General features: G+C 34.8%; 1 protein-coding gene across 2 annotated transcripts; it reads right to left on the bottom strand.

The window, feature by feature from the left end:
• Window positions 1-8,211: 8,211 nt before the first annotated feature.
• LOC130951834 (uncharacterized) lies at window positions 8,212-11,304 on the bottom strand. Of its 2 annotated transcripts, none has more exons than XM_057880573.1 (11): window positions 11,086-11,304; window positions 10,802-10,891; window positions 10,640-10,710; window positions 10,471-10,520; window positions 10,303-10,376; window positions 10,152-10,214; window positions 9,742-9,829; window positions 9,066-9,128; window positions 8,913-8,992; window positions 8,748-8,819; window positions 8,212-8,654 (listed from the first exon to the last, which is right to left on the bottom strand). In XM_057880573.1, exons 2-11 carry the CDS (start codon window positions 10,831-10,833, stop codon window positions 8,573-8,575), a joined length of 675 nt encoding a protein of 224 aa, XP_057736556.1. In that variant the 5' UTR covers window positions 10,834-10,891; window positions 11,086-11,304; the 3' UTR covers window positions 8,212-8,572. The 2 variants fall into 2 exon arrangements, with proteins under 2 accessions (XP_057736556.1, XP_057736557.1); XM_057880574.1 differs by having other exon boundaries at window positions 10,991-11,288.
• Window positions 11,305-13,285: the final 1,981 nt, after the last annotated feature.

Below are 13,285 nucleotides of genomic sequence, written 5' to 3'. Positions count from 1 at the left end.
TTATCCGGGAACTACGATTTTCAGCATGGCTAGCAAACGTCATAATGGTGTGAAAAAGCTCAGAAAAGTGGCGCATGTGCGTAGACTTTACCGACTTAAACAAAGCATGCCCCAAAGACGGTTACCCACTTCCCAACATAGACAGGCTAGTAGATGACACCTCAGGTTTCCCAGTACTTAGCTTCATGGATACCTACTCAGGTTATAATCAAATTCTCATGCATCCGGGAGACGAAGAAAAAAAAACATTCGTCACCGATCAAGGGAACTTCTGTTACAAAGTCATGCTCTTTGGGCTAAAAAACGTGGGGGCAACATATCAACAGCTAATGGACAAAGTGTTCAAAGAACAGATCGGAAGAAACATTGAAATATATGTAGACGACATGGCAGTAAAGTCAACCTCGGAGGAACAGCACAAGGACGACCTGACCGAGGTATTCGAACAGCTCAGAAAACACAATATGGGATTGAATCCAGAAAAGTGCACCTTCGGAGTACAAGGAGGAAAGTTCCTCGGCTTCCTATTAACCAACAGGGGGATAGAGGCAAACCCTGTCTCGCAGTAATCAACATGCAATCTCCTTGGAATAAGAAAGAGGTCCAACAGCTAACAGGTCAGTTAGCAGCTCTTTCCTGCTTCTTGCCAGCAGCAGTAGAAAAATCATATCACTTCTTCAACACCTTAAAAAAGTCCGATCAATTCATCTAGATAGAGGAATGTGAAGAAGCTTTCACAAAATTCAAAAATGCCTTAGGGTCACCACCCATATTGAAAAAGCCGGAACAAGGTAAGCCTTTACATCTATTCCTTTCAATTTCAACTAACACAATCAGTTCGGTACTTGTAACAGATAACGAAAAAGAACAACACCCAATATACTTTGTAAGTAAAGTCCTATAGGGTGCTGAGACGATATACCCAATGATAGAGAAATTAGCATTCGGACTAATTACCACAGATGGGAGGCTACGACATTATTTTCAAGGATACCGAATTATAGTTTGAATCAATCAAACGCTTCGACAAATCCTAGCAAAACCTGACCTAGCAGGAAGACTCACAAAATGGTCGGTCAAACTCTCAAAATTCGACATTACTTATCAGTCTATAGGATCCCCCAGGGCCCAAGCTCTGGCCGATTTTATCTCCGAATTCACCAATGAAGTAGAGGAAGCCAAGCCATGGGAATTATATGTAGATGGAGCATCCAATGACAACGGATGCGGAGCAGGAATACTGCTAAAATACAAAATAGGGGTATACGCCGAGCAATCAATAAAATTTCTGTTCCAGGCAACAAACAACCAAGCCGAGTATGAGGCGTTATTAGCGGGACTAAGACTCGCAAAAGAAATTCAAGTGCCAAGCTTGCAAGTATATTGTGATTCCTTACTCGTAGTACAACAGGTAACCGGTAACTTCCAAACTAAAGATCCCCTCTTAGAAAAATACTTACATATTACTAAAAACATGATAAAAAGTTTTCAAACATTTGAAATAACGCATATACCCCGAGAACAAAATAGCAGAGCAGATATACTATCAAAGCTAGCAACATATAGAGATGACCAACACTTAGAAAATCTGGTACATCTCACACTAACGAAATCTAGCCTAGATATGCAGTATGTTTTATATGTGTCACAGGAAGGAGATTGGCGAACCCCCATAATACAATACCTAAATACATGAGTAGTGCCAGAAGGCGATCCGAGATCTTTCAAAAGAAAAGCAACCAATTACACCCTAATAGGAGATCATCTATACAGACGTGGTTTTTTCCAACCACTACTTAAATGCCTCGCAGGAGATGACGCAAGAGCAGCAGTCGACGAAGTCCATGAAGGTATTTGCGGACACCATATCGGAGGCAGAAACCTGACAGCAAAAATCTTGCGCCCAGACTACTATTGGCCGACCTTAAGGTCGGACTGCACGAACAAGGTTTAAAAATGCGATTCGTGTCAAAAATGCTCGCCACTAATACACAGTCTAGCCGAGACGTTGCATATGTCCGACGCCAGCTGGCCATTCCACAAGTGGGGCATGGACATCCTCGGACCATTCCCAATATCGCCAGGCCAGGTAAAGTTCCTTTTGGTGGCTATTGATTACTTCACAAAGTGGATAGAAGCATAACCACTTGGAAAAATCACCTCGGACAAGGTACAAAAATTTATTTGGAAATTTATTATTTGTAGATGTAGTTTACCAAGAGAAATTATTTCCGATAACGGCAGTCAATTTAGTGATAAAAAAATCACCTCGTTCTTAACTAACATGAATATAAGACACCATTTTTTCTCTGTCGAGCACCCACATACCAATGGGCTCACAGAGGCAACTAATAAAGTGATTTTGCAGACCCTTAAGAAAAAATTGACCGAGGATAAAGGTCGCTGGGCCGAACTTATACCAGAAATACTGTGGAGTTATAACACAACTCCTCAAACCACGACAAAAGAAAGCCCTTTCCGCTTAGTGTACGGAACATAGTGCGTAATCCCTTTGGAAATCAGCCAAGGCTCGACCAGGACCGAACACTTCAATGAGAGTGCCAATGAACAATCCCGGCGTGCCGAAATTGACGTCGTTGAGGAAGAACGCAATTACACAGAGCTAAGACAAAAGTCAATGCAACTAGCTATGAAGCGTCAGTACGACAAGAAAGTAAAACCAAGGATCCTTAAACAAGGAGACCTAGTGCTCAGACAACTAGAAGATATTCGGAAGTCACCAGGCCATGGAAAGTTAGCAGCAACATGGGAAGGACCTTTTTGGATCGCCAAAGTAATCGGAAGAGGTGCCTACTGCTTAGAGACATTGAACGGAACAGCCTTACCAAATACATGGAATATTTCGTCACTTAAATACTACTATAGCTAATCATGATGTTGTAAGAAGCAGGATGGCCAGGTACTCTTTTTCCTAGCCACGAGGTTTTTCCCTAAGGAGGGTTTACTCGGGTAGGTTTTAACGAGGCCGACCATCCTGCAAACCTCAAACATGAGGAACAATTACATATGAATAAAAGCATACATTTACTATACTATGCAGTCATATTCTAAACATATTACGAACCAACAAGGTATAAACGTTGGAATCATATAGCATAACATAGCAAAGCCATTCCGAAACCATAGTTCAGACAATCAATCATTAACGTTGGAACAAAAACTGACAAGTTTTTCAAAAAACAAAATACAAATCCAAACTACTTTCTACCAAGATATCAAATAGGCGGTGGAACATTCTCATCATGATCATCGCCAGCCTCATCTTGAACTAACTCTCCATTAATAACTATCTTCGTCACATCAAATTGACGAATATCAAACCCGGGAACAAACAGCGACACCTGAGAAACAGCTCGATCAAACCCCGAGGTAAACATTTCTATACCTTGATCCTCCAGCTCATGAATACGGGCAATCATCTCACCTTTTGTCTTGTCATTATCCCTTATCTCGGCCTGAAGAGTCTGAATCTGATCCTGAAGATGACATACTTCCTGCTCCTTCTCCTTCAACTTCGCAGCAATATCGGTAATAGCATCTTCCTTCTCCTTCATTTTAGCTGTAATGTCAATAATAACCCCCTCATTCTCTTTCACCAAACGCTCTAGAGCAGCAAACTTATCAACATCAACCTGTTGCTCGGCCCCAAGAAATTCGGTGGTACGACTAACACACAGTAGACGAGCAGCAACAAACTGACAGGGTAATATTAAACCCAATCAAAAAAAAAGAGAGGAGAGGGAAGAAAAAGAGAGTCGAAAATTACCTGAACATATTTACCTAAGGCTTCCACCCCGGCACGGCAGGTAAGCACCATGTCCCCAGGAAATTGGGAAGCCCTCTCAGAGAGCTCGGCCAGGGAAAATTGATCACTCCACAAAGAATGAGCATTCGCCCCAGGAATGAAACCATGGAGTTTACATTGATGATAAAAAAAACCGAGGTTGAAACCTCGGCAGGAGCTTTACCCCCTTCAGACAGCACCTCCAAAGAATTGTCAGACTCGTCCCTTTTTCTTTTTGAAGAAACTGGCTGCGCAGTAGAGAAAGCAACACCCTCCTCACCAGTCTTCGGAAACACAGAAGTACTCACACCTTTCTCCTTTTTCTTATCAAGGAAAGACTGAAGCCTGGACGACGTTAGATGCGGAACCCGTCCTCCTACAAACAAGCACAAACAAACATCAATTATCAAACAATAGACTAATACTATATATATATATATTACCTATATACGTCCTCAACCCCTCCCTATCATTCTCTTTTTCAAAATTCAACATATCAGAGATCGAAAGGCACTCTCCAGTGGCAAATTTTTTTTACCAAAAAGTCAATAACTAAATCCTCCTCCTCGATCCTATAAGCCTCGAGAACTTACATAGGCTCGGAACACCAATAAAGCGGATACCTCTTCATCAACTCATCATCAAGATAAAAAGGGTATTCAGTTTCTACAGATCGGACTTTGACGAATAGGAATTTGAAATTTTTAAAAGAAGACTTATAAAGAAGGAATATAGAACGACCAGAAAAGCTACTCAAACAAACCCATAAACCCTTTCGAACTCCCTTGGACTGAAACAGAGAAAAGAAAATCCCAAGAGAAGGAGAATATTCAAGAAAATCCATCAAACACTAGTACGCCTTTAGGAACACCCACGAATTCGGGTGTAGTTGGGAAGGGGCACAATTTAGCTGAGTCAAGACGTCGCATTCAAAAGAAGAAAAAGGAAACCTAATATACAACTCAGATAAACAAGGAGAATACATATAGAAGTACCCCCAATCTCCCCTATGCTCACAAACCCTATCCTCACTCGAGCAGGGCAGAAGTTCGATAGCAACATTAGAATCATCCTTAGTCAATTTCATGGCACGAAGCTCTCGAAGAGAATCAGAACTACAGTACGAAGAAGCACGGGTCTTAACATCATCATGTACCCAATAATAAAGATCATCTTTTTTAACCTCAACAACTTTCTGCTTTTTCTTCAACTTTTCCTTTTCAATTACAGACTAAACTACGACAAGATATAGAGAAAGAGTAGAAGAAAATTCTAACCTTTGAAAGTCATTTTCGGTCAAAATTTGAGTAAAAAGGAGTGACTTTTTGAGATTTTCCAAGAGAAAGAAACAGTAAAAGCCTATTACAACCCACTAACTAAGTGGAAAAGTAAAAAGACGAACCGCTAAGGAACCAGGGGTCAAAAATGGTTCAGATGCAGTCATTAAGTGAAATAACTACAACACGTTTTCCTAAAAAAGGGAAAAAAACACCCCTTTGAATCCAATAATTAATCATTAAACCATCTTTTCAAAAATTACAGATTGCAAACCACAAGACCGAACAAAACGCAGCGTTGAGCTTGGGGGCTGCCAAGACCGAGATATAGGTCGACTTAAGCTCAACTTGCTAAAAATAAAAACCCAGGCAAGTTAAGCTTGGGGGCTGTGTACTGCACCTTACAAAATCAGAACCTACACCCTATACCTCGGCCACGTTAAAGAAGTAGGTAGGCAGCGGATAAACACAATAACAATAACCACCCAAGAATCTCAGCCCAAACCGGGATTCACTCCAACAAATCACTAAATGGATTCAACCCAAAAAGTCTATAAAATGGCAATTGCTGAAATCACCAAAGGCATCTAGACTACACACACTAGTATTTCGTTCTGGTACTCGTATATTGAAAAATATTTTTTACTAATTTGAGCGTCGGAGTCCTTTTTGTAGGTACCCCGCTCGGTCCGTGTTCAAGCAAAGTGCTCCTCGTCGCAAACCCGGTCATCTCCTCAGTAACACCTAGAGTCCGACGTATAGCACGGAGACGAGTATCCTTGCACGAACATGTGGTTTTTTAAAAATTTCTGTTAAGTGTGCCAAAAATTTCTTTAGTTAAATGTCAATCTTTTAAACATATAGTCTTTTAAAAAATTTTGTATTGTGCACCAAAATTTAAAAATTTATATATTGTGTACTAAAATTTTGTGTTGGGTGTATTTTATTGGTTGAGTGTTAATACTCTAAGTATGTGGTCTTTTAAAAAATTTTGTACTATGCATCAAAATTTCTATGGTGTGAATAAAATTTTTTGTGCTTTTATTTGCTTAAAGAAGATGACAACTATGATGGTGATGATAATGATAGAAGACGATGAAAAAAATCAAACAAGTATTGAAGAAAAACAAGAGAAGAAAATGATGACGACGACAGAGATGACGATGATGATGTTATTGAAGAAGACGAGATCAATAAACGATAATGAAAAATGAAAAAGAGGAGGAGAAAGAAAAAAAAACAGTTGTAGCATATATATACATACCTTCAAAAAAGAAGTGTGCTGTAATTTAGTTAAATACTTAATTTTAAAATATTTGGACACCTAAAGAAATGTGTATTAAAAATGTATAAAAAAGTTATATATATATATATATATATATATATATATATATATATATATGATGATGACCATGTTAATAATAATGATAGAAGAGGAAGAAGCAACTTAATTTTAAAATGGTTGGACACTTTTTTATTGAATTCTTTTTATATTATAAAGAAACGTGTACTAAAGGTGTATAAAAAAGTAATATATATATATATATATTAGAAAATTATTAAAATTTATTATTTTTTATCATTACTTAGTCATTTATATTTAAAAATATAGGATAAAGTATGTTATTGAATTATTAAACTAAATGAATTGAATTTTAATGGTTAAATAATGGCAAAAACTAATAAATTTTGATAAGTCTCTAACATTCTTTATATATATAATTTAAAAAAAAATCTCCCATTTTGGTACTCCAGTCCGCTATTCCCGAAGATGTCTGTTTCCTCTCCTATAAACAAATTTACTTTTATTTATTTATTTATTTTATCATTCTAGACAATATTTGTTGAATTTCTGCGAGTAGAAGAGCAGAATAAGAAGATAATATTATATATGAAATTGTTGTGTTGAAGTTGTTTTACATGATATAAAAGTCATGCTATTTATAAAGATACTTTCAACTAACCTCATAAATATTCATCTACTAACTACGAGCTATTACTAACTTAACTCCCAACTACTAACAACTCTAATAATATTTTAATAATATTCAAAGTATCTTAGTAAAATCTTGCTAGTATTCTATATTTAGTTAACAATATATATGTTTTTATTGAGGTTGAAACTCATCAACACTGCATCATGCGAAGAAGACCCTTAAAGAAGAAAGTAGATATTTATATCTTGATATAAAATGACGTCAATATTAAAAACTCTTGAGAAGCAGTTGGCTTTGTGTTATTAGTAATTACATCTCATTTATTTGTCACGACAATGTGAAAGTAATATATAATTTATTCGGCTTTTCCACTTTCTAATGAAAGCTTTAGTCTCCACGCTATGAAGAACAAGTTTACTAGCCAGCTAGTAGAACTCACATGCATAGTTACTAACTTACTAACATACATATATAAAAGCCAACAAAATTATTTCAATATTGATTAAATTACTTTTAGATAATGAATGCACATATTCTATATGCCATTTGAACATGTAATCGCAGCCAGCACTCGAGGCGATTGGGGTGTGAGCCAATTACATCAAATCTAAACTTGGGATAATTGCAACAAGTGGCGCAAATTAAATCACTAATCTTTGTCAATGCCATATATATAGAGATCAAGTAGGCACAATCCTCCTATAAGACTTTAAGTATATGATTAGTTGTCATAAGAATACCAAATGTCATCCAAAAACTTAACCTCAGCCAAGATTATTGGACTCATACGCAATCGTATCTTTTTCAATTAATGCATAGATGGTAGTGCTACGCTAAGGACATAAATCGTGAAAAGAGACCACAAAAGAAAAAGGTGACAGGAAATACATTTTAGTTATATTTGATTTACCTTTAATTTGTTTATGTTTCTCCACTTGGTTAACTATGCTGAAGGACACGTTTACTATCGCCTAGACGCCTATATACTTTTCTTAACGAAATAACGTGGCCGAATGTATATGAGAGGTTTCTATTAAACGAAATAATTTTACATCAGTCCAAAACCAACCTAACAAAAGAAAATTGCACCACTGCCACAATGTGCAATAAATGTTGTCTTGCTTTTACTTGTGCATGAAAAATGCTTGAAATGGATACAAGTTATTATCACTTATCAGAATATAAACAAATATTCAAGACGAACAAAGAAAGCATTCTTTTCAGAAGAAGATAAACATATATCCAACGATCGTTGCTCCACTTCCAAGGAAATGTCTGTTATTTACACACCAGAGATGTGCTAACTAGGATTAGTTATCTACAAACAACTCGATTCAGATTCGGAATCTAACTATGTGCATATAAGAGAACGACACACATACTGACTCTACAATATGCACATAAGATGATACAAATGCTAGATCTACCACTCAAGCTTCACATAGATTTGCTTTATTTTACAGAACTAAACACGAGAACTGGAAACTGATCAGATAAACACATGGGACGTCAAGGGGGTCTTGACAAACTAGCATAATATATGCAGTGTTGACTCATATATCCATGTCAGCAAATATTTCATCATCACCCTCGTTGAGTACTCCATCCATAAGAAATCCATCAGCAACCAAGTTACTGCCAGAAACAGCATTGTTGTAAGGCTGAATAACATGCAAACAAAAAGTAGAAAGTTGTTCCAGACAATTGAAAGAGAATATGAATTCCCACCTAAAACAACTGAAACGGAAAGTCACAACGCGTTTTAGCTTTCTATTGTAAAAGAGGAAATTAAAGGACCATCTACAGAAAGTAGATAAGAATATCAGAATAATCTGTAACAGGTAAAACAAATGTGGTTACAGTTTTAATTTTTAGCTTGTGATGATAATTTACATTGCTCCTTTTTCCACTAACGGATCAGCTTCAGAGTCGGGAACATAACCATAAATTTCGCAATCCCCTAACTTCACAACCTGCAAGACAAGGTATCAAGAAAATGCCTTCTGGTATCACCAACATTCATGTTCAAAAACAAGAGTAATTCACCTCATCAAGAGCCATGTACAATGTGTCCAGGAGAGAAACATCCCCAACAGTTTCATCCCATTCCTGCAGTTTTGACAAGTTAATCAAAACCAAGGAAAGGAAACCACTATACCAAAAGTAATCACTATTGCTAACAGCAACAACAATAGCTAAGATGTGCATTGTGTGCATTAATATGTTTAGCCATTTCTAACCCGAGACCCTAAGATGCCAAACAAAACTTGACAATATTTATGACTTTCCAATTTCGGCCTGAGTTTTTTCATTTTCAAAATTGATAGAAGAAATGATATATAGAACAATAAAAAATATTACTATGTACCAATGTGTTAAATTATTGATCAACTGTTCTGTTGATTAGTTCATGTTTAAAATCTAGGAATTCATAGGGTGTTATAAATAAACATAATTAGGAAAGAATATATTTCGAAATTTAAAGTTGCACAACTAAGATCATTAGGTGCATCTAGACAAGACCATCAAGCACGCTCTGAGGTGTAAAATGTCATACAAAAATGAAATATTGAATTTGTAGATACCATATATTTTACAACCTACCCAAACATCACAATCCCAGACATTAAAGATGTGGGGAAACCAAACACCATGGCTGCAAGTAATACAAAAGTCAAAAGTAACACTTAAAACAAGAAATAGACAGTATCAATCATAGTACCTTTGAGGCTTCAATCATGTAGGTGTCAAAGATAAGCTTAAAATTGTCCCATGATTCCTCTGTGAAAAACTGGTGAGCTTTGACTGCACTAAAAATCATTACAGGCGTATGGTATTAAAGGAAAAATTAAAGAATGCAACAACAGAGACACTCAATTTAGAAGTTTAACAAGGTAAAAAAAACCAAAGAAAAGACAGGAAAAAAAGACTTGGGAAATGGAGAGACTTGAACTCTCAGCTCCAAGAGCAACAGTTTTATGAACTGTCTGTCAAGCCTTTTGACAACACTCCCAAAAAGAAAAAATGACAAAAGGATTATATAGTGGGTTGCCATGTCGCCAACTAAGCTGACAGTAGCATTACCCATAACCCCTTTATCATATTTTTATACGTCATGAGATACTGAGATACCTGAAGTCATAGTCCGGATACATGTGATACAAGGTAAGAATAAGGTAAATCAATGTCCTTCGGCTGGAAAGGGAACATAATTAGAACGTGTAAAGGAAGCACTTAAGTGGTATTTACAATTTATGAAACCTCTCCACACAGTAAAGGCCACCTGGATCTGGTTAATAACATGTCGTCCGGCGGGGGAGAATCAGGGCTAGATGATTTCTCAATAAGTTCAAGCATCTGAAAATGAAGCAGTTTTTTAAAAAAATATTCTATGAACAAATTGTAGAAAAAGATCCTATTACCACAACTCAGCTTTATTAGAGTCATCTACCTCATTCTCCAAACTGATAGAGAGTTTTTTATCTGTTCCAGCATGTTTGCCTACGGAATTTTTAAAAGAAAATAGTTCGTTAATTACTATTACTAACCCAAACCCAGTGAGCAAATCCAAACCCAAAATCAATTCTGTTGAAACTTAAAAGTCACTAATTAGTCCTTACAAGTATAAGCTTCAAGGCATCCTCTGATAGTACGTTCTCCCAAATTCAAATCACCAAAGAAATCGTTAAGCCTGGACAAGTTTCACGAGACTCTTACAATATACCAAAATTATGTAATAAAATCCCAGAATTCAACTCAAATTCGTTTGAAACTACAATTACCGATCCAAGGAAGGACACTCGAGGAACTTCATCGTGAATGATCTTCAAATGATGAGAACTACAGCTACAAACCCTAGTTTCCGTCTTTGCCTAGAAAGCAGAGATAAGCAAAATCATAAATCACAAGCAAATTCGAAACAATTCATGACAGAAAAACAAATGCATGAAAAGTGCAGTAAGATCTCTTACAAACGAGTCAACAACCAGAATTTTGAAGCGAACACAAGAGAGAAAGCGAAGCACGAATGCAGAAAACGAGAGAGAAAGAAGGAATTGAAGTGTACCAGAGAAATGAAGAAGACGAAGATTGCTTGGTTTTGTGATGAAGACTTATGAGAGATTACTTGAGAACAGCGAAGATTATTTGGATTTCAAAAATTTGGGGATAAATTGAAGGGTTTCGAAGCGGTGAAATTCGAATATTCTGATTTTAGATTTGAAAAAGATGCAGTCAATACAGATAGATGGATTGGTGGATGAGAGAGAATCTGCAATTCAAAGAGAGACAGGAAACGACATCTACCCGAAATTGTAAGAAACATCCATGGGCCAAAGTAATGAAAAGACCAGCCCAATTTAGTATTTCATATGAAGTCCAATTACATGGATTCCAATTGGGCTTTCTTTTGTATATCCTTTTCAAAAGCCCATCTAGTGGTAGGGGAAGGAAAACCAACGTTTCGGCACATAATTAGTTTCATTTGATGTAAATTTTTAAAAGAAAATAATAATATTATTTAATTTTTGATGATGTCATTTCACATATAATTCTTTTATTGTATATTTAGTTATTTACATATATTTATAAAAAACAAAGTAACATTATCATAATAAAAATAATAATATTCATTCTTTTATAAAGTTCTCATTGCATTAATGGATTAACGTTTTTTGTTTTCTATATATAAAATAAATTACTAAACGATAACAACGGAGATAATATTTAATTTTGTTCATAATTTATACACAAATCTTAATTCAATTCCGTTATGTTATTAAGAGCATTTTTGTTAATTTCTGTCGACTCTTATTTATAACTTGTTTAATAAAAATATTTTTGTGGATGTGTCTAATAAAAATATCTTTTCTATAACTGTGTTTAATAGAAGTATCTTTATAGATATAGTTTTTGGATGTGTCTCTTTATATATGTATTTAAAATATAATAATTAATTATTGTTGACAATAAATTGACAGATAATATATTGGTACTCTATACTTTTCTATCTTAATTTAATTCGAGTTTTTATTTTGTTTTCAAATTTTATAAATGTGATTCATATTAATCTTTAAAAAAAATTTTAACACATAAATATTATCAAAATATTGACATAGACAGTCAAATATCACGTTGAACTGTGTAAATAATGTTAATTTAATTTTAACACTAAAATAGTCCAAAAATATTATAAATAGTATTTATTAAAAAAAAGTTTCAAAAAATAAGTGATACAAAGTTATTTATAGACTATTTAAACGCCAAAATAAAATCGTTTTATAAGTTTTAATATATCATCTATTTATTCATGTTAATACTTCATTAATATTTGTGTGCCGAAAATTATTCTGACACATAATTTTTAATAATAATACATTTAATCACATGTAACACCATAATAAAAATAATAATACTCCATTAATCACGTTTAATATTTGTACCATCTCTTTAAAAAATTTTACTATACCAAAGTTAAATATCATGAGCTACAATATCGTGACACAAGAGGATAAAGAGTCAAAGATAAAGGCAGGCTTGTTCACATAATAATAAAGCAAATTAATTTTATCATGGAAACAAGATTAGTGTAGGACGCAGATATGGAGAGGAGGGGATCTTTACTGGACTGTAGTGTCAGAAACATAGTAATCGGATCCTGCAATTTGTTGGTGGGAACTTGGACCTTCCGATTTTCTGTAAATTAAAAAACATTCCTCTTAATTACAAATCGGACTCAAGGACTAGTATAACCAAATAATAATAAAAAAAAACAAAGAAAACGGACCATCCATTTTGGCGAGGCCATATCGCACGGTACGATTTCTTCTATATGAATCTCGTATACTACAAAGTAAAACAGATTTTCCGATTTGCTTACAAAATTTTCAAAACAAAAAATTTGGAAGGTCCGATTTCTTCCTACCAAATCTGAGCCAAAAGTTGTTCTACATTTCGGTGTAGCATCCCCTCATTCCATAACCCGGCACAACACCTGTTCCTCCTTCATAACAAAAAAAAGTTAGCCTAATAATAATAATAATAATAATAATAATAATAATAATAATAAAATTTTGTTAAGTAAACAATAATTTTTATAAATATTATGAACAATTAATTTTAAAATTAACTCAATAAAATAAAAATATACTATACTCTTAATTTATTTTTTAAATTTTAATATTAAAATAACCAATTATACATCTAATAAATTAAACATTTAATATATTTATTATTTATATTATTTAATATTTTTATTGTTTATTTAT

Source organism: Arachis stenosperma, chromosome 9 (genome assembly GCF_014773155.1).
Source record: "Arachis stenosperma cultivar V10309 chromosome 9, arast.V10309.gnm1.PFL2, whole genome shotgun sequence".
NCBI classification, from domain to species: Eukaryota; Viridiplantae; Streptophyta; class Magnoliopsida; order Fabales; family Fabaceae; genus Arachis; species Arachis stenosperma.
This window is presented reverse-complemented; position numbering and strand designations above follow the sequence as displayed.

Excerpts from the sequence above, each read along its gene's own strand:
- LOC130951834 (XM_057880573.1), bottom strand. The coding sequence starts at position 10,833 with ATGAAGTTCCTCGAGTGTCCTTCCTTGGATCG. Across the intron at positions 8,993-9,065 it reads TGTACATGGCTCTTGATGAG|GTTGTGAAGTTAGGGGATTG; the intron begins GTGAATTACTCT and ends CTTGTCTTGCAG. Across the intron at positions 8,655-8,747 it reads TTCCGTTTCAGTTGTTTTAG|TAACTTGGTTGCTGATGGAT; the intron begins GTGGGAATTCAT and ends TGTTTCTGGCAG.